We start from the raw sequence: 21,519 nt of genomic DNA on the forward strand, positions 1-21,519 counted from the left end.
GACGGTCGGACTCGACAATGTCCATGATTTTATCGATATTTTCGACAATTGGCCTTCCAGTGCGTGGTGCATCTTTGACATCGAAATTACCGGAACGGAATCGACGAAACCAAAATTGCGCGTGATTGGCTGTTACAGTATCAGGACCATAAACACTATTTACATTTTCAGCCGCCTGGCTTGCGTTTTCGCCTTTATCGAAGAAAAACTGTAAAATATAGCGTATTTTCTCTTTGCTAGTGTCCATCTTTGGCGCGCGCTCAAACAAAACTGAGTCAACTAATCACAAAACTGTCAGAAAAGTTTTTTTAGTACGAAATCTCATCTTTCTAACGCCATCTAGTGGAACCCGATCGGACTTATACAACGCGAGATATAGATAACTAAAGCCATCTATTGGAAAAATAATGGATTTCTTTTTACTACACCTGATATTATCAATCGCTTTTGCTTACCGCATAGGGGAGTCAACAGCATAAAAAGTCATAAAAGAAACGTGTGACGTCTTAATAAAAATCTTAACACGTGATTATCTTCGATTTCCAGTACAAGAAGAGTAGGTTAATATTTTTCATGGTTTTTGGAAGGATTGGAACTTCCCACATTGTTTAGGAGCCATAGATGGAAAGCATATTCAGATACAAGCTCCGCCAAACTCTGGCAGCTTATACTATAATTACAAAAGGACTTTTAGTGTCGTATTGATGGCAGTCTGATCACAAATATAAATTCACTCTAGTCGACATCGATGCTTATGGTAGCAATAATTATGCAGGAGTATTCTCTCGATCAGAATTCTGCAAAGCTCTGCGAAATCAAGAGCTGGACTTACTACAAGGAATTGCAAAATTACCTGGAAGTGAAATAAGAACATCTTGCTTTTTCATTGCAGATGACGCGTTTCAGTTAACTACCAACATGATGAAACCTTATGCTGGTCGAAATTTAAGTCAAATTTGGAAAGTTTTTAATTATCGACTATCTCGAGCCCGAGGAACCATTGAAAGTACATTTGGCATCCTTGCTTCACGATGGAGAGTATTCAGGAAACCCATTTGCATGAACCCTGTTACTGTCGACAAGATTGTCATGGTATGTGTTTGTCTTCACAACTTTTTAAAAACGGAAAACGATGCATTATCTACATGAAATTGCTTTTATTGTTCACCCAATTTTGTGGACTCGGAATCACAGAATAGCGATATTGTTCCTGGAGAGTGGCGTAATGAAGATGTTGAAGGCTTTCAAGGCCTTATACCACCAAATGCCCATTGCGCAACAAGAGAAACATATAATCAGAGAGACTTATTAGCAAATTTCTTTGTCACTTCTGAAGGTGAACTTCCGTGGCAGTATACGAGGGTGGTCCGATAAGTACTTAGCCTACAAAAGAAAAACGAAAATTTTGGAAAAGTGGCGATTTATTTCTCAACATAGTCTCCTTTTAGCTCGATACACTTGACCCAGCGATGCTCCAACTTCTTTAACCCGTCTGGAAAATACGTTTTCTCGAGGTCTGCAAAGTAGGCCTCCGTGGCGGCGATGACCTCCTCATTTGACTCAAATTTCTGTCCGGCGAGTGACTTTTTCAAGTTTGGAAACAAAAAGAAGTCGCACGGGGCCAAATCTGGAGAATACGGTGGATGGGGCAGCAGTTCGTAGCCCAATTCGACCAATTTGACCGTGGCGAGGGCGGGGGTGTGAGCCGGTGTGTTGTCATGGTGGAAGAGCACTTTTTTCTTCGCCAAATGGGGCCATTTTTTCTGCAATTCGACGACGAATCGGCCCAATAATTCGGCATAGTACAGCCCTGTGACCGTTTTGCCCTTCTCCAGGTAGTCGATGTAGATCACACCTTGTGAATCCCAGAAAACGGTGGCCATCACCTTTCCGGCCGATAAGACAGTCTTCGCCTTCTTCGGAGCACGTTCGCCGGGTGAAGTCCACTGTTTCGACTGTTCCTTGGTCTCTGGTGTGTACCAGTGGATCCATGTTTCGTCGACGGTCACGAAACGACGCAGAAACTCCTTCGGATTGCGCTTAAACAGCGTCAAACACTGCTCTGAAGTGGTCTCACGTTTGCGCTTGTTGTCCGGAGTGAGCAAACGCGGCACCCATCGCGCCGACAGCTTTCTCATGCCCAAAATTTCATGCAGGATATGACCCACGCGGTCTTTTGAGATGCCTACTGTCTCAGCTATCTCGCGCACCTTCAATCGGCGGTCTGCCAATACGAGATCGTGGATTTTTGTCATGTTATCCTCCGTGGTAGCCGTTTTCGGGGCACCTGGACGTGGCTTATCAAAAACCGACGTGCGACCACGTTGAAACTCGTTAAACCAATTTTTGACGGTCGCCATCGAAGGAGAAGAGTCACCGTACACAGCATCCAAGCGCTCTTTGATTTCGCTGCGCGATTTCCCTTCCAAAAACAAGAATCGAATCATCGACCGATATTGCTCTTTTTCCATTTTTCTAAAATCCGCGGACACGCCCGCTTCCACACACGGTCAAAACAAAACTACGAGTCCGATTCGGCTGAAATTTCGACAGTAGCCGTCTACGAGAATGTACTACACGATAGTAAATTTCTCTTGCGATAGTGGCGCCATCGGGCGGTGAGGCTAAGTACTTATCGGACCGCCCTCGTATATGTGTCCGCAGAGATTTCAATTGCGATGATACTCCAGACATGTAATTATATATGTTTGTAATAAATTTCCAATGTACATATAATTACAAAATATTGTTTGTATGTTTTATTTATTGCGAAATATACAATATCAATAATCTATATATTTTATATATTATATAAAGAAAGATTATATAATATTATATAAAGAAAGATACAGAAGCGTGAATTACTATCTAAAAATAAACATTAGGAATATTAGGAACACAAATACGAAATTAATAATATGCTATCTAAAATTTAAAATATAAAAATGGTTTGTAACTTTGCTGTCATTTTCGTCTTAAAGAATTATAAGGTTCATGCAAAATTTGCATCATTGCTTGCTGGCGTTTATATTTTTCATGCGATGGTAATTTTTCTAATTGATTCGCGATTAACCTTGCAAAAGTTTCTTCCGAGCTACCAATAATTTCGGAATTATGATTATGCTGGAGACGTTGGTGCATACCCAATCGACACAATAATATAGCCAACATATAACATCTATGTTTTTCTAAATCACGTTTTATATAACGTGAAAGTAATTTTTACGTTATTGTTATATAAAAATTTCACCCTTTTTCGATAGTACAAGTAATGATACATACATGTTAAATATCAGAGTTTATATTTCATGGATGTTACATATATGTTACATAAATGTAATATTACTCCATTTGTAACATGTACGGAAATGTAACCTAGCTTGTTGGTAATTGAATAACGTAACATACATATCACATACATTAAGATGTGTCTGCTACTATCATGTTATATCGTATATATATATTAAAAGAAAAGTAGGAAAGATATTATTTATTCTCCTCAGTCCTAGGCCCAGTTCCACAACTTGCTTTAAACGGAGTTTAAAGCTAAACCAATGGTTAAAAGCAATAGTATATGCGCATATACTATTGCTTTTAACCAAGTTTAAAGCACGTTGTGGAACTGGGCCCTAGTGTCCAGTTGGCTGGAAATTGTTTTCAAGTCTATAGCCTGACTCGCCTTACACTTGAAGTGTATAAAACCATGTGTCTAACATGCTGGACGTAGGATTTTACTCACTTCAAGTATAAGGAGAGTCAGGCTATAAACTTGAAAAAAATTCCCAGCCGACTGGATACCAGGACTGAAGAGAATGTATATATTAATACTAATGCAAACATCTTCCAGTTTCAAAAGGTTTTATTTATTATAACATTTTAATAAATAATTGAACAGAAAAACATGGCTTGAGACTCATTTCAATAAATAATTGAACAGAAAAACATAACTTGAGAGTCATATATATATATATATGTATATATATATGTCAATAGCTACGGTAGCTAACTAAAAAATTGTCTTAAGGCTCCTGTTTCTTCGCCGCGATGATTTATGACATTAACAGAAAAAGCATGCTAGAAATTGTTGCGAAATACTTTGAAATCAAGAGATAAAGTGATCCATAAAGTGATACTTGTAATCGAGCATATTTGTAAAGTAATCGAAATACTTTCCTTTTGTGCTAACAATTAATAAATGAATGTACAATTAAAGTGATATTGAATCATGGGAAAAAAATATTAAAAATAAAAGTTTTGTTATGTTTTTACGGTATATTATTGATTGTTACAGCAAACTGAAAATGTTTGAACTATTTGACAAACTCTCTCGATCAATTGTATCACTTTGTAAATATCTTTTTATTTCAATGCATTTCGCAAGAATTTTAGGAATGCGTTTTCTTACTTCTGATTTTATTGATCAAGAATTCCGCAACATTGCTCGAATGAGGTACAATTAATTCGCTATGATTAGTACATTTTACTGATTCTACTTTTCTAGACAGGAAGGAACTACTATGATGTGCCAGTTCATTGTTAATTAATTGAAATCTTCTTCTTTTAGACAATAAATGTAGCTGTTTTGGCATCCTTTTTTTCTATAACAAAAATGTCACATACTTTATCAGAATTTGCTTAATATTATATTCCCAGATAGCACAGAGAATTCCAAAAGAAATCAGTCGTATGTCAGTAATTATAAGTTAATTTTCAGATCAAAAAATAATTCTTTTCAGTACAATTCTCCGAAAAGAATTATTTTTGCATCTGAAAATGAACTCATAATTACTGACAATGACTGAATTCTTTTGGAATTCTTTTTCAACTATCTGTGCCATCTGGGTTTTTATATATACTGAAAGAGCTAACTTTTTCTAATACGCTAAATAAAGTAAAATATCTATTAATACTAGTTCATGCTCAAATTAATAAGGTTTAATCGATGGTCGTGCAAGTAGGTAATTTTATAGCGCTGTAGTAAAATAATAATAATTTTAACATAATTACTTTATTTTATCTCTCTTGTTGATGCAGTCGTAAATGTTCCAATGTGACTACGCAAGATCCTCTCTCCTTCACCCTCCTCTGTGTGAAAAAAATGGGACTGTAGGAAGCGACAAGAAACTGTATGTCCTACAGAATGTATCTTCACAGCTTATCGTCTTCTTCTTCTTCTCTTTCCTTGTTTTATGCTGACGGGAAGGTCTGACTGATAGAATTCCGTAACACTATTTACTACGTTAAATAATAGTGAATCAAATATATTACATTTGGAGAAAATGCAAATAGAATTGCAAAAAATAATATATATTGTATATATATATAGGTTAAGTGTGAATTTACACCTTTCTTTCCGGAGGTTAGAGCTCGTTATCCTTTCTCTCTCTTGACAAGACAAATTTACAAAGGTCATGTCGAATTTCGCTCTAAATTCCGGACACGTGTTAGCGAACGCGATGTAAGAACAATAACGTGCTTTCTTCCTTTCTCGTAGTGAATATCGGAACACGACAATAGTCCGTTATGATTTCTGTTACACACAGGATACGGAAACTCTTGCCGCGTGTCACTCACGACGCAATACGGGAAGCCAGCGTGACCAATCACAGCCATTCCGCGAATGGCGCGAAATGAAAGAAATAGTTGTGATTGGTCGCGCTGGCTTCGCGCGTTCTGTTCCGCTGAGAATTTCCATGCTATGAGACGCCAACTTCAGGGAAACAGAATTAGCGCCGAAAAAAAAGAGAAATGGCTATGATTAGTCACGCTGACTCAGAGCGTACCGTTCCGCTGAGAATTTCCACTCTATCGTTATTATAACTGGTCATTAACTTTTTATTTCTAGATATATATAGCAACAACTGAATGTGTTGACTGAGCAGTTATGTAGAGAAAGACATCAAAATTACATAATTGTAATGTAACTGTTATAACATATTCGTTATATAACTTGTTATTTTGAAGGTATATAGCAGCAACTAAATATGTTGACTGTGGTAGTTATATATTATACAAAAAGACAGAGAAATTACATAAATGTTGTATAATTATTATAATATATTCGTTATATAACTTGTTATTTCCAAATTATATAGCAGTAACAAATTGTATCGACTGGGTAGTTTGGCAAAGTAAAATTAGAGAACTCTCCAATGCACCCGAGTTATCTTTTTTCTTATATGGTGGTTGTCGCGACACTGGCGCAGCTTGCAAACTTTTGAGTGTTAGAGAAGGTGTTGACTCTCTTATTCCATCCATCCATTGTCTTTATACGTTTCACACTTGAAACATTCGTATAAGACCTGAGAAAGTCATACAACATTACACTGCTATATATACTGCTATATACGTCAACATTTATTTATGTTCTTGACTCATAAACTTACTTCCTTTTTTTGATGTGGTCATTTAGAAATGACATATTTTCATAATATGTAAAACCACTTCGCTAATTAACTCCGCTGATTAACCGCCATTCTTTGAATCCAACTCCCTTTGCTGTTTTTCTTTACCGAATCTTTCACAGAGTCTTATCCAATGGTTTTGACAATCCGAAACTATAAAAACATTGATTTTCTTATTAATAAATAAATAAATAGAAGAGGTAGAAATATAAAGTCCCCTCCCCCCCCTCAGTGCATATTATAATAATTACCAGTGCATACTCTATTATCGTATATATTATATAATTATCATTTAATAGTAAGGAGTTTTTGCAATACCGTCTTCCAGATACGGTAATGCTAAAGTACGTTCCGATATTCACTGCCAGTACTTCAAATCTATAGGATGCGTAACATAATTTATATATTCGCAGTATTGGCAGTGAATATTGGAACGTACTTTAGCGTTATCGTATCTGAAGACGGTATTGCAAAAACTCTAATAATATATTCATTTACCTGAACTGTTTACTGCTAAGGCTATTTCTTTCCACGAATTTTCTTTCATCAAATGGTCTTTAAAATTACGATTTTGATGGTTATAAAAATGTGAGTATGTTCTTACCGCATCAATAAGCAGTTCATCATTTTCTTTACCATCCTCATTTTCAAGGAATTCATCATTTTCCGAGTTATTAAACATATTATAATATTGATTATGATCACTCATTTCATCTCACTTATCTCACTGCGACAAATGCTACGTATCATACATCTAACTTTACTAGCTTCGCAAATTTCAAGCTAAAGCGTATAATATGTAATCATTTGTGATTGGTTGTTCACAAGACGTAGCCGTAAAAATTTCATCCTTACTGAATTTTTCGACGTTACGTTTTACGTTTTACGGACAAAAGTGGAGGGGTTATGGAGAGAATATTATATTGGGATTGGTCGATTTCCTTACGTTTACGTCTTACGTTCTTACGGAATTTTATGTATGATAGCCTTAAGGCTCGTCTACATTAGCTGTAAGAGTAAGACTGTAAGGTTGCAAGACACGAAATGAAATATTTTCATCCACTGACAGCTTACGTTACAGCCTTATTTTTACTAGCTATTATTAGCTATTGTAGATGAGCCTAAAGCGTGGTCTACAATGGCCGTAAGCAGTAAGAAGAAAGCGTGAACAGTAAGAAATGGACTAACCACAGTTAATTATTTTTGTCATAATCGACTGTGATTGGTTTGTTTATTTCTTACCGCTTACGCTTACTTCTTACTGCTTACTGCCATTGTAGACCACGCTTTAAAGGCCATCACATACAAATGAAAGTAAGCAGTAAGACGTAAGTAGTAAAGAAACTGACCAATCACAATCAATTATTCTCGTAAGTTTTAAAATGGCGTCCTTACATTTCGATTGTGATTGGTCGATTTGCTTACTGCTTACGTCTTACTGCTTAAGTTCGTTTGTGTGGGATGGCTTTAAGCGTCGTCTACAATGGCAGTAAGCAGTAAGAAGTAAGCGTGAACAGTAAAAAATGGACCAACTATAGTTAATTATTTTTGTCGTAATCGACTGTGATTGGTTTATTTCTTACCGCTTATGCTTACTTCTTACTGCTTACTGCCATTGTAGACGACGCTTTAAGGCCCATCTACAATGGCTGCAAGAATAAGATTCTAAGCGTAAGTAGTAAGAAGTAGACCAACCACAATCGATTATTATAAGAATAATCGATTAAACGTGGTCTACAATGGCAGTAAGCAGTAAGAAGTAAGCGTAAGCGGTAAGAAATAAACTAATCACAGTCGATTATGACAAAAATAATCAACTGTGGTTGGTCCATTTCTTACTGTTCACTCTTTCTTCTTACTGCTTACTGCCATTGTAGACGACGCTTTAAGGTCATTCTACAATACGTGTCGTAAGTTGTAAGCCGTAAGAACTGACCAATTATAGCCGATTATTTTTGTAATAATCGACTGTGATTCGCCAATTCTTACGGCTTACGACGCGTATTGTAGAATGACCTTTATGGTTGGTCCATTTCTTACTGCTTATGCTTATAACTTTATTCTTGCAGCCATTGTAGATGGACCTTTAAGCAGCCAAGAAGTTAACTATCTGAATTTGCCGATAATAACATGATGCGTGCAACATCTGTACGCGACTCGATTAACTACAGTGCTATCGATAATGTTAAATAGTGTGGTAAAAAGTTAGATCACTTACTCGTTTACACCCTGCATATAATTGAAAACTAACAGTTAGTAAACAAATATTTCCAAAAAGTTATCAAGGAAATAAATAATTGCACAATTATTTGCAACATATTTACATTTGCTATCATATTTTTATTAATACGTAGAACATATTCGCATCCTGTCCACATATTAAAGAATCACCTTGTCTTGTTTATATTTCAATTTAATTATCCGATTTGATAGCATCTTGCCGGTAAGATTAGAAATATTGTGTTAAAATCATTACCATACTTCAAACGAGATTATTGATAGCAATTCACTAAATATAAAAAGAAAGTCATACAATAATATATTGTACGAAAATAGTAATTAAGATAAATATTTAAAGTAGTAATCTTTGAAAATAATAATCCTCAATCAATTTTTAATTGTTAAGCAATCAAAATAAAAAAGATTAGTCGTTAAAACAAGATGTATAAATATCTAATGTTAATTAGTATCGATGTACATTCCATTAATTTTAAATATGCTATTTTAATAAGATTTAAAACCATTACAATTTTTCAACATTTTTATAGGTACACAACAGTTCATATATAACATATGATTACGATAGCTAGCAAAAAAATTCGTTTATTCGACATTTATTCTTTTCATTTATTATAATGAATGACTCTTAAAGTCATATCATTTAAAGCTTATCCTTTAAATGAGTAACAGAAATGAGTTTGGAGCGAATAGGAAAACTGAATCAGTTGATAAATAAACCTGCTTCACACGGCTGCTTCTTCGTTTTTTCCTTTCTCTCTTCTTTCTTTCCATCGTTGACCGCGATGACAGCCCCACCTGCGGTATCACCCTCTCTCCGAAGTAACGTACGAGGTCGTCTCTGCTAGTTAGTGGAAACCGCTTTCCAAGTAGAGAGAGCCTGTTAACCTACTCGGATTCCAGTACATTCACCGCATTCGATTCTTCACGTTGTGCAGTGCGCGAGTGTGCTTTTGATGCAAAGACTTTACAGACGTCGCATTCGAAAATTTGGGCAACTTCGATCTTGAATACCGATAAACGTATCTGATAGTCGTAGGTAATCTTCCTCAAAATCTTTATATATATATAAAGGTTAATTGGATACATTCTCTTTCGACTCGCTGCGGCCACGAAATCACGATTTGTAATAACATATCGGAGATATAATTATTTTCATTTCGAAGTTTTACTTTGATAATGTCACTTGGAAAAGCGAGACGATATTACCCAAATAATGTGAAAATTCTAAAGATATTTAAAAAAACATCGAAATTCTCCAATGAAAATTAAACAATTTCACAATATTTTTTAAACATTTTTACATTGTGTGAGATCTTCATATATTATCAGTATTCTATTCTATTCTGTTGATTAAAAACATTTATTTGTTGTTTTGATAAAATAGATGATACGCGGAACAACATGTGAAGAAACATTTATTTATAATTTATTTATAATTTGCATTTCTTTGTCCAGAATTGAATATTCATATTAAAGTTTTGCATTGGAATCCTCTCTGGATCTCAGAATTTAGAAACTCAAAACTGATCTGAGAAGATGAAGGGATGGTTTGATGCTTTTCGCAATGATGGCGGTCCGACACTTTATAGCTACAGCAATCGAACTCCCGTCACAGGTGACGTTCCTCTTCTCATTATATTCGTAATATTCGGCACTCTATTCACAGCATTTCTAGTCATATTTCCGGGTGTCAGGAAAGAGGTGAGCATTTTTTTTAACTAATAATATATATGAACTGTAATTGTTTAAACTATTTTACGAATTCTAATCGTGTTACTCGAATATTTCTTTGCTGTAGCGGTTAACTACATTTCTCACGGTTACCCTAAGTCTTTTCGTGGGTGCGACAATTCAAGGTTTGTGCATTTTGTTTGCTTTTCAAATTAGATTTCGATTGTAGTTAATAGTATAACTAACAGCCCGAAAAAGTTTGATCTTGCTAAGATTTGACGAGAATCTCCAGATAAGAAAAGATCTCATCAAGATAAGGAAAAGGAAAAAAATGAAAAGAAACAGAAAAATAGAAGGAAAAAAAGAGAATAAGGATATTAATTCATCCGAGGTGTCAAGTCATATCATCTGTCCTTCATTTAGCGTACATATATTGCTTTATATTTTTATAAAAATTACGATTGAGTTTGAAAGGATCGTAAGAGTGAAGAATAATCAAAATCTAAAGTAAACTTATTTCAAATCCATGAGATGTGAAATAAGAGAGAGAGAGAAACTTTTAAATCAGTTATGCTATTGTTGACTTTCACTATTCATCGCATATTTAAAGCTAATTTTTGTTGTTGTTGTGTTATAAAGTAGTAGGATCTTTCTAAAACGGTTGATTGAGATAACCACGTATAATGATACTAATGCGCAGAAAAATAACTATCGTACTTTACATTCATGCAGTGGCGCAATATGGTTCATCCTGGCATACGAGTTCCGCTAGCATTGTCAGTTCTTATAGCGCTTTCTCTAAGCAAAAGACGATGGCCGACATCGGTGGTTACATCGGTTTAATGCATATTAATATAACGTACAAGTGTAAGTGTCAATAAATATATATTAGGTGTCTCATAATTGAGAAAGAAAAAGAGAGAAAGAGAAAGAAATAGAGAGAAAGAGAGAGGGAAAGAGAGAGAGAGAGAGGGGGAGGAGAAGAGAGAGAGAGAGAAGAAGAGAGAGAAAGAGGACGTCGTTTCTATGTTAAAAAATAAGAAAATAATAAGATATTGGGTTGGCCAATAAGTCCATGCGGTTTTTTACTTACAAATGATCGATGATTATTTTTAAAGAAGGTAATAACTTTAATCAATTATGTATTGCCCGTTGTTATCTACTATCTTTTGCCATCTTTCGGGCAGCTTCATAATTCTTCGTTCAAAGAACTTCCTGTCTTTCTGAGCAAAAAACTGTTCCAAGTGTCGTTTAACAGCTTCCTCACAAACGAAGTGCTTTCTATTCAAAGAATTTTTAAGGGAGCAAAACAGATGGTAATCTGAAGGTGCAATATCTGGAGAATACGAAGGATGTGATAAGACATCCCAGTTTAGCGCCAATAATTTTTGTTGGGTTTGTAGAGATGTGTGTAGCCTAGCGTTGGTGAAAGACGACGCTTCTACGACTCACCAATTCTGGATGCTTCTCGTGGATCGCTGCATCCAATTTATCCAGCTGACTACCAGTACACATCTGAATTGATTGTTCTGTTCTTCAGAAGTAGCTCGTAGAACACAACACCCTTCCAATCCCACCAAATTGAAAACATGATCTTGCTTGGGTAAAGCCCTGCCTTCGAAGTAGTTTGTGGTGGTTCGCTGTGCTCTTTTGCGTGTCCCCATGATCTTTTGCGCTTGATGTTATTGTAGACGATCCACTTTTCGTCGCCAATTATTATACATTTCAGAAATGGATCGCTTTTTTCATGTTTTCAGAGTGAATCGCTGATGGAAATGCGTTGGATTAAATGAGCTTTGCTCAGTTCGTACGGAACCCAAACATCGAGACGGCTAACGTAATCAAGTTCATGCAGATGATTTTCCACGCTCGATTTCGATATTTGGAGAACGTCTGCAATCTCCCGTGTCGTGTAGTGTAGATTAGTGTCGATTACCGCCTTCAATTTGTCACTGTCGATCTCATTTGGTCGGCCTAAGCGTGGTTTGTCTTTGACGGAAAAATCTCCGCAACGAAATCTCGCAAACCACTTTTGGCACACGCGTTCTTTTACGACATCCTCACCATATATTGCTCAAATCTTTTTACAGGTTTTCGCCCCGTTTTTACCTTTTTTAAAATAAAAAAGCATAATATGCCGAAAATGCTTGTTCTGGACATCCATTTTCAGATGACGCACACACACAAGATACACAAGCAATATTTACGTATATTTTTTAAATGCACGTTGAAATGTCATCTGTCAATGACTGTATGCTTTCAAGACTTTCGACTGAAGATAAAGCTTAGCAGAGCGCCTTGAAGCCATCTATCGAGAAAAACCGCATGGACTTATTAGCCAACCCAAAAGAATAAAATTATTTTGTGCAAGAATTTGTTTTGGAAAAAAAATGTATATGAAACATTTGGTATATATATGATATAATATATATGGAATTATTACATTTTACTATAACGATGATGTAATGTTTTATTCCAATGTTTTTGAGTGCACATATTTCAGTATTGCTATAATGTCCTATTATATTTTTTTTTCTAAAAACGAATATTTTAGCATTATTACAATCTTGCAGAACATTGCAGAAATATTTTATAATTTCCATGTTATTACAATATTATAATGTAATGTTTATGCAGTTTTCTTGCAACATTTCTGTGCTGTATGGATAATATCGAAAATTAAAATTGAGGAATAGTTTGACTTATTTTATATATTGTAGAATTAAAAGAGAGAAAAGACCATAAAAATATTAATATTTTCTTATATTATTTTCTTGTAAATCGGTCTGTTATGTTAATTAGAATTTATGTTCATAGTATTGCCGGGAAACAAAGAATCCGGCGATGTTGAATATAACGAACGGTTTTGGTGGCGAAGTTCCAATGAAATGACTAGTTCTTTCAAGCAGGCTCTTTATCAAGGTGCACCATTTCCTATCGTGTCTTTGGCGGAATATTTCAGTCTTCATCAAGAAGGTTTTTCTTGGGGCGGTAGTTATCGTGCAGCAGGATATTACGCTTCAATAATGTTATGGTATACTTCAATTATTTAAAATTATTAGTTATTTTAAAAGATCATTAACATATTTTTGTATATTTAGATTATGAATTAACTGGAAGTTATTGAGATAAATAAAATTGGAAGTAAATTAAAACTAATAAATTATTTCTCTCGTAGGACTTCCTTTGCTTCGTGGATGATGATGAATTTGTTACTTATGGTAGTACCACGATATGGAGCTTATAGTATGATTTTTACGGGCCTGTGTATGTTATTAACAAATTTAATTTACACGACACTTCTACCTGAGCCTTTGATAGCTCATGTAGAAGGATCAATTCTCTCTTTCGAATTCGGTTGGAATTATTGGTTGGTGCTATTAGCTGGTTTGTATTTTACGTTAAATGTTTGATTATAATACTATACATGTATATTGAATAAACGACTGTGGTACTTTCGCAGGTACTGCGTGTCTTCTAGCAGGATTTATAATAACAGCTATCGATTTAATTTTTCCCCATCAATTCTCGACTATACTCGAAGTTGATTACGATACACCGTATGACAGACATGTTATCATAGAGGAAAGTTTTGATACACGCAACATTAAACGAAAAGTTCCTAACATCGAAGATTCGTTTGGCGATCGAATAATGAGGTTCGCATTACGATCTAATTTACAAGTCAGTTCGTAACTTATTTTTTCGATGTTGTACTATATCCTATGTCATTTTGAAAATATTTCAGCCAGTTGTCGTCTAAATTTCAAAATAGACGCTCTGCAAAAGAGGATTTCGAAGGTGTCGTTAATCGAGGATATATGTCGCACGAATTATCCGAATTTCCTCAAGAAATTAGTGATGGAGTTAACAAGAGTAACTGGTCGTATCCATTTCCACCAGTTGCACGTAGAACTATTAATGGGTAATCCATCGCTAAATATGATGGATAGCCATGTTTATTGAATTTTTACAACGTCATTAAATATTTCAATATGTATATACGCGTGTGCGTGCGTGTGTGTGTGTGTGTGTGATGAATATAGTAGTTATATAATAATATCATTTAATAAAACAGGGAAATTTAGAGTACGTTTTTTAAACAATTCTCTTGTGATTCAAGCTATTTATAAGAAGTTATTTTCAACATTTTTACATTACAATTAGGAAAATATAGATTTGTAAATTGTAATGATCTATGGAGAGTAAAAAGGGAAGAACCACAAGAAATATGATTAAATTTTTTTTTCTATTCAGTTCAAATTCAAAAGGACTAAAACAGGAGAAAAGATGGGACAAACATTATTTTTTATATTGTTTATAAATAAGAAATATAATACTTATTGCAATTATTAAATAATAAAACATAGTGCCATAGCACATATAAATATATATATAATATATATATATATACTATAATATATATACTATATAATATATATATTTATATACTATATATAATATATATAGTATATAAATATGTACATTTTATAATAAATCATCGAAATTGTCTACAAATTATTATGGATCACTTTCACAATTTCTTATAAAAAAGAGCAGCTTGTTCGATTAGCCAAAGTTTTCAAAGTGATGGATGAAATACGGTAAGCGCCTGCCCTTGTTGACTTCATCACAAGCTGACATAACACTCTTTGTTAAAGGACGTGGCCCACAGCTGAATACTCCTATTTTGCTAACCTAAGCAACAATGATAATTACTCAATAAATAAATACATGTAACTTTGAGATTACGTCAACAGATAAAAGAGAAATATAATATAATATAATATAATATAATATAATATAATATAATATAATATAAAATATGCCCTAGTTCTTTAATAATTGTACTTATTCTTTAAGCATTGTACGTTATATTCTTAAAAATTGATTATCGACATACATAGCTGTGTTTTTTTTGGACAAACTTCAGGAACGATGTCATATCTGGCCGACCAAAATGATTAATAGCTTTGAGTCCAGTAAATATACTTTTCTTCGATAGCCTCTGAAAGTGATTTTCACATATGTACTACATATGTGAAATTAAACATAGACAATTAATTAAAATTAATAGAGAAATTATACGTAATATTACTATGTCATTAATCCTATAAAAATGTCAATATAATTTTACTTACCAACATGGTAGTACGTAAATCAAATTTGTGAAAGAATTGCGTAATAAATATGTGAATTTCAAGAACATCTGTAACGTCTTTTCTCTCAACATCTCGGAGGACATCAATAAACCATTCGAAATGCTTGTGCGACGGACAGATCCATAGAAAATAGACCTGTCAATGAAAAACAAATAATATTATTTGTTTTGTAAAATAAGCCTCTTTTATACGAATCATTAAATTTAAAATACATTTATTTATTGTTAAAATATTTCAAATAATAGTTTTTAGCTAATAAAACAAATTTTTAAATATTGAAACTATCGACACCTTATTGCACATGTTTGTTTTCAATAGAAAATTTTCTTACTAAATTTTCTTACTAACACTACATTTTAGAAAATGTTCAACTCTCAATTTTTTAATTTATAATTAAATTTAGAAATCCGTAACTTTAAAATAAATATTTATAAATCTTATAATAATATAATATAATTATCTTTAAAATATATAATTTTTCTTTCTTTCTTTCTTCTTTCTTCCTCCCTCTCTTCCACCCTTCTTAAGTGTTTATCTCCCTCCCGTCATGTTCTCTTTTTCTGCTCACAGATTTTTTTTATTTGTAATATAACATGAAATATTCTTAAATTAATTGACATTTCATACTGTAAAAGTATTTACACTTTTATACAATCAAATAGAAGAGTAGTACAAGTTACAGAAGTTGCATTGTGTCAGTATCCAACATTCTCTTAAAGAACAGTCAAAATTTAAATTAATTGTTATATTTGAATAAGTTAGGAACGACGCCTTATAAAAAAATAAATTGCGAGCATTGATTTCATCAGTTTATTGTAAGATTGAAAATAACTAAAGTTGCAAGTATTCCCTAAATAACCCATGAATCACGACGTTAATAAACACTAATATTTATTGTTCATTTTCTTTTTTATAAGTATGAATATTTTTGCTTATACGAGGGTAGTCCCTCCAGAAGTACCTGACTTAACAAAGGAAACATAAAAAATTTGGGAAAAAATATTTTTATTTCTCTACATAGTCTCCTTTTAGCTCAATACACTTTTCCCAGCGATGTTCAATAGCTTCGATACCCTGTTTATAGTGGGAATCGTTGAGCTCTTCAAAATAGCCATCAAACCACCTTGATCCATTGTTTTGACTATTCCTTCGTCTCAAGTGTGAAGTGACGGACCCATGTCTCATCCATGGTTATGAATCGACGCAAAAACTCGGCTTTATTGCTGCGAAACTTCGCCAAATACTTGATTGAAACATCCTCACGACGCTGTTTTTGTTTCAATCGCGGCACCCATCTTGCGCGCAGCTTCTCATGTCCAAATTTTCAGTCAATATGCGATGCACTTTTTGAAACCATGCCTGCTAACCTACCATGCTAACCTACCATGTTTGCCTACCATGTCTGCTAAATCGCGCACTTTCAGTCGACGGTCATTTAATACCATTTTGTGGATTTTCTTCACCATTTCTGGCGTGGTCACCTCATTTGGTCGACCATTGCGATATTGGTCTTGGCAGCTCGTACGGCCTCGTTTAAACTCTGCCATCCAATATTTTACTGTTGTAAACGAAGGAGCAGACTCCCCCAGAATAGAATCTAACTCCGCTTTGATATTGGTTGGACTGAGGCCTTTCAAATGAAAGTATTGTATCACATAATGATGACCAATCTTTTCCATGTTTACAAATTCACTGAGAGCGTCCACTATTGATGGCTGCCAAACAAATACTAAACAACGTAGTGCCGTCAAACTTCAAACTTAAGCTTTTTAAGGTTGGTACTTTCTACCATAGTCATTCTTTTCAAACAACAACCACTATCTATACGTCAGGTTAAGTACTTCTGGGACCACCCTCGTAGACCGTAATAACGATTATTATACGAAAAAATGCCAAAAATCATATAAACTAAAGAACATTTTTCCTTCATTAAGATTCATAAAGTTCAAGAAAACCACTTTGCTTCGGCAATGTCCAAAAAATTACAATTTTAAGATATTTATCTTTCTTCAATAAACATTGCTGTTTTTCTTGTGAGGGGTCATCCATCAAGAATGTGGTCCTAGAATTTTTTTCTTTCATTGCGTTAAAATATGAATTTTTTTCTGGAAATAGGAAAATATTGTTTTCCTTCAGGTTTTGCTAAAAAAATTAGAAACTTTACTAAAACTGTTTCGAATGGTCAAAAATGATCTTAAATAATGATACAAAATTTATTCCCGATTTCCTTTACTTGTACATAGAGAGTGAAGTATTACTATCTACAAATGATCCATGAATCATACTGTTAGTGGAAAATAGCAAATAATGTAATATTAACCTCATCTCACCTTTTTACAAGCGACTCCAGAATATCTGTTGGTAGATGTTCCAAACACGAGGTCATTGAGCATAGAAGCATAAGGAGTAACTCCAATACCTCCACCGACCATTACTGCAACTTCAAATTTATACCAATCTTGATTTCCTCCGCCAAATGGACCCTCTATACGTATTTTCGGATGTTGGTCTTCTGGACTATAATTGCAAGGATCGAAATAATTTCGCAGTTTCCATGTCCACGGACCCTGAGCTTTGATGTGACACGACAGGAAATTTTCATGCGGTGCTGAAGTTAATGTAAAAGAATGAAACTCGTTCGATCTGAAGACAGTGCAGGCAAGACGTACCCATTGACCTGATAAATATTTTAAGTTCGGAGGTCTGTAGAATTTGATTTTTAGTACGTCCGAAGGTAATAATTCGGTTTCGATAATATCTAAAGCCATATATTTAGTTCGTAGACTTACGACCTGTAATGTAAACAACAATAGGAGTGAATGTTGATATATCATGTATACTATTATATTTTTTATATATCATTTTATAATAACAAGTATTGAATCTTAAGTAACAATCGAACAGGATTTATTAACTTAATAAATATTACTCAGCTATAATATATAGAATTGTTATATCAGTTTGTACGCATAACCAATTTATAATTTTATATATCATAATGTGTGCTTCGTATATAAGTAGAAAGAAATATTGTTGGAAATACTGTTTATCAATGCTATGATATTTTTAAGAAATATATATATAAGTAAATAATTACTTTATCTAGCGCGTAAATAATTGCTGGGCCGGTGAAAAATATCCAAAATCGTGGGGAACCTGTTATACGTGCCAAACCATGAATTAAGCACAATGTATACAGAAGCATATAGAGACTGTGCGTCGACCAAAAGAATTTATAAGCTTTCTGTCGTATAGTCGGATGCGCGAAGACAAAAATAATCGTCATGACAACGAAAAGAAGTATACCAGTTAAACCTGCAACAAAACTGAGAATGAAATAAGATAATCGTATAATTTAGGAATAACAAGTGCAATTTTAAGACATTTCACTCGTAGGAATTCATAAACAGAGATTTATCCGCGAGCGATACATACCTGTTACTGTTCTAAATAGCCAGTAAGAAATAGTGGGTCGTGCATCACTAGGGAAGCTGATTTCACTAGTAAGGCAACGAAGATGTGCTATCGGTTGTGTAGAAACGTGATAAAAATTGACTATATGACCAACTGTATGCAGCACAGAGAAAAAAAGTGCTGTACATGCTGCAATTTTGTGAAATTGTATGTGCGTATCTAGCGGGATGTATTGCTGAATTGAAAATTCTTTGAGTTTTGTCAACAAATTACGCGACATCGTTAACAATAAAAGACTGTAGCAAAACGATAATGCAGCTGCAGATCCTCTGGTGATAGCAATTCCTACACCCATTATGTGTCTCAGATCCGTATGTTCCGCCATGAAAGAGTAATCTAAAAAAAAAGATTGAAGTCTGTAGATAAATAAAAATAAATAAAACATAGTTGACAATATACGATCAAACAACTAAAAGACTTTTTTTTTTACATAAACTCAAATATCTGTTTAAAAACGTTTGAGTTTTATCGGATACTTACGAATAAACCTTTCGATGAAAAGACCTATGGTAACCACATAGAACATGAAGAGATAAAATATATTTTGCCTATTCTCTTCGAGAAAAGTTGATATAGCGTCCCATTGTTTACGCGTCCAACTTTTGGAATCTTCCGGTGGAAGTTGATCGATATGAAAACTAGTCATACGCGCAACATTTGTTGATGTGTCGAGGAAATTTTGTTTAGCACCTTTACAATCGAGACCAATAGCGACGAAATCTCCTTTGTACTCTTTCATCATCAACTTGAAGTCACTGTACGTCAAATAGTCCTTCCTCTCGAGTCCGGCATCCTAAACCACGATCAATTCAATTAATATGTGTAAGTAGAATTAATAATAGATATCGTGTGTGTGTCAAATAATAAAGACATACTTGGAACATGCCATCAATCAGTTCTGTAACATGATCATCTGAGAGACTCGTGGTACGTGCTATTTCCACTAGCGACCTTAACATTTCTGACAATTCTTCCTTATCTATCACACCATTGCTATCTTTATCGCACATATCAAAGATGATACGCAATTTATCCTCGGTTTTGCCACGAGAAAATAACAAGACCGTATCTAAGAATTCCTGCAATATGTTGCTTTTGATAGTAATGTTGCTTTCTATAAATTATTTACCGTTAAAAAGTAATGGCAAATTTCGCCCATTTTTTGGACCTCGAATTTCAAATTTTTTTATGGTAAATAGTACTATTAGATAAAATATTAATGCCAGTAAAATTTCAAGATGAGCATAGACACGGTTCCAGAGATACAAGGGGGTGAAAGTGATAGTTTCCAATCAGGGTATATTGCATAAGGAAGAATGAAATAAGGTTGAAGTTCATGTAATATTGAGGATATTTTTTGTCGAATAGATCATCTACGATTTATTGTTCGGAGAATGAACGATCAATATCAAGTCATATTTACCGCTATTTCATTTATAGGGAGGGGAGGGGGGTGCTTTATAAAGCACCCCGAAAATATGTTCCCTATTAATCACTGACCAAGTCTTTGAAGCAATGCAATTACCGAGGAAATACTCAAATTGAAAGACAGAGTCTCGCTGCATGACGCACTCACAAGTTCTCTCGCAGTTGAAGTACTTTACTATCATATGAAGTATATTCCGCAGATTGTGTGAACAATCTTATGTATTTGGGTGTCGGAAATCATCATTATATTTTCGATAAGCCTGATTGGAGTCCTTTTTTATAGTTTGTCTTGCTCAAGACTATAATATTCTCAATTGATTTTTCGTTTATTCTGATGTTACTTGTTTCTTTGTTCTCCATTTTCTTGTTTGTTGATTGCTGAAGTGAGTTTCTATTTTTCTTTTGTTTCATCCCAACTTTTTCTACATTCTCTTGTCTCTCCAGGTATATTTTTTCATATCCTGACGATCGTTGATTTTTCAATAAAGCAATGCCTTTCACTAAATGTTTAGGCTATAATGATCAAAAAAGATCGAAAAATGATAAGTTTTTTCCTATCGAAGACATATTGAATTCGTTGATGATGGTTAACAATTTGCGGATATATTGCTGAATAACGGATAACAGCTGAATTGCGGATAACAGCTGAAGACGTCACCTTTCCAACGTTATATAATATGTAGATGGAAGTATTAATGACAACACTTTACGACGCTTATAACTCCATCTATTGAAACTCCGCACGAACTTTTGCACTCACCCAATATAATCCGAAGAAACGGAAATTAGAAGAATTGAACCATATTTCATCACAGAGCAAAATATGTAAAAATTGTTACCAACTTAATAATCGATCAAAAATCATCTCAAGATCCTAGGCGGATAATAATCCAGATACACCTGATCTCTCGATTTCTCATCAAGGTATTAATTCTCACTCACGATGTACTTTTGGCTGCGAAAACCCCCCGAAGTTGATCTCAATTTCTCCGAATTATCCGTTATAAGCTGCTCATGGATTATAAATTCTTGACCAAAAATGATGCTCGTATGTGTAGCAATCATATCGATATTTTCTACATTTTGGCCACTTGTAAAGTAAATTACAAAAGTAAATGCTGAAGAACAAAAAACAGTGA

The 21,519-nt window shown here is 34.1% G+C and overlaps 2 protein-coding genes and 2 long non-coding RNA genes across 8 annotated transcripts in view; 1 reads left to right on the forward strand and 3 right to left on the reverse strand.

Moving 5' to 3' along the window:
* Positions 1 to 4,478: 4,478 nt before the first annotated feature.
* On the reverse strand, positions 4,479 to 5,613 carry LOC105191214 (uncharacterized). The gene is made up of 3 exons (XR_002163117.2): positions 5,346 to 5,613; positions 5,008 to 5,235; positions 4,479 to 4,598 (listed from the first exon to the last, which is right to left on the reverse strand). It is a non-coding gene; the product is annotated as an uncharacterized LOC105191214 (long non-coding RNA).
* A 380-nt stretch (positions 5,614 to 5,993) lies between these two features.
* On the reverse strand, positions 5,994 to 7,529 carry LOC105191213 (uncharacterized). The gene is made up of 3 exons (XR_003113108.1): positions 6,903 to 7,529; positions 6,387 to 6,557; positions 5,994 to 6,302 (listed from the first exon to the last, which is right to left on the reverse strand). It is a non-coding gene; the product is annotated as an uncharacterized LOC105191213 (long non-coding RNA).
* Positions 7,530 to 9,359: 1,830 nt separating this feature from the next.
* Positions 9,360 to 14,316, forward strand: mol (dual oxidase maturation factor 1 mol). Of its 5 annotated transcripts, none has more exons than XM_011154450.3 (8): positions 9,360 to 9,681; positions 10,152 to 10,346; positions 10,444 to 10,501; positions 11,049 to 11,183; positions 13,134 to 13,350; positions 13,495 to 13,703; positions 13,780 to 13,975; positions 14,065 to 14,316. In XM_011154450.3, the coding sequence occupies exons 2-8, from the start codon at positions 10,182 to 10,184 to the stop codon at positions 14,243 to 14,245; spliced, it is 1,161 nt and encodes a 386-aa protein (XP_011152752.1). In that variant the 5' UTR covers positions 9,360 to 9,681; positions 10,152 to 10,181; the 3' UTR covers positions 14,246 to 14,316. The 5 variants fall into 5 exon arrangements, with proteins under 5 accessions (XP_011152752.1, XP_011152751.1, XP_011152753.1 ...); XM_011154449.3 differs by having other exon boundaries at positions 9,360 to 9,677; positions 10,101 to 10,346; XM_011154451.3 differs by having other exon boundaries at positions 9,360 to 9,677.
* A 478-nt stretch (positions 14,317 to 14,794) lies between these two features.
* Positions 14,795 to 21,519, reverse strand: part of LOC105191215 (dual oxidase) — a gene marked incomplete at its 5' end in the record, with an annotated part of 45,886 nt that continues 39,161 nt past the window's right edge. The window contains 8 exons of the mRNA XM_011154452.2: positions 14,795 to 15,014; positions 15,220 to 15,348; positions 15,458 to 15,613; positions 17,809 to 18,270; positions 18,576 to 18,793; positions 18,914 to 19,288; positions 19,433 to 19,745; positions 19,828 to 20,031. Coding sequence (XP_011152754.2) covers positions 14,886 to 15,014; positions 15,220 to 15,348; positions 15,458 to 15,613; positions 17,809 to 18,270; positions 18,576 to 18,793; positions 18,914 to 19,288; positions 19,433 to 19,745; positions 19,828 to 20,031 — 1,986 coding nt within the window. The remainder of the gene's footprint in view (positions 15,015 to 15,219; positions 15,349 to 15,457; positions 15,614 to 17,808; positions 18,271 to 18,575; positions 18,794 to 18,913; positions 19,289 to 19,432; positions 19,746 to 19,827; positions 20,032 to 21,519) is intronic.

The sequence above is a fragment of the Harpegnathos saltator genome, unplaced genomic scaffold, assembly GCF_003227715.2.
Source record: "Harpegnathos saltator strain DR-91 unplaced genomic scaffold, Hsal_v8.6 scaffold331, whole genome shotgun sequence".
Lineage (NCBI taxonomy): Eukaryota > Metazoa > Arthropoda > Insecta > Hymenoptera > Formicidae > Harpegnathos > Harpegnathos saltator.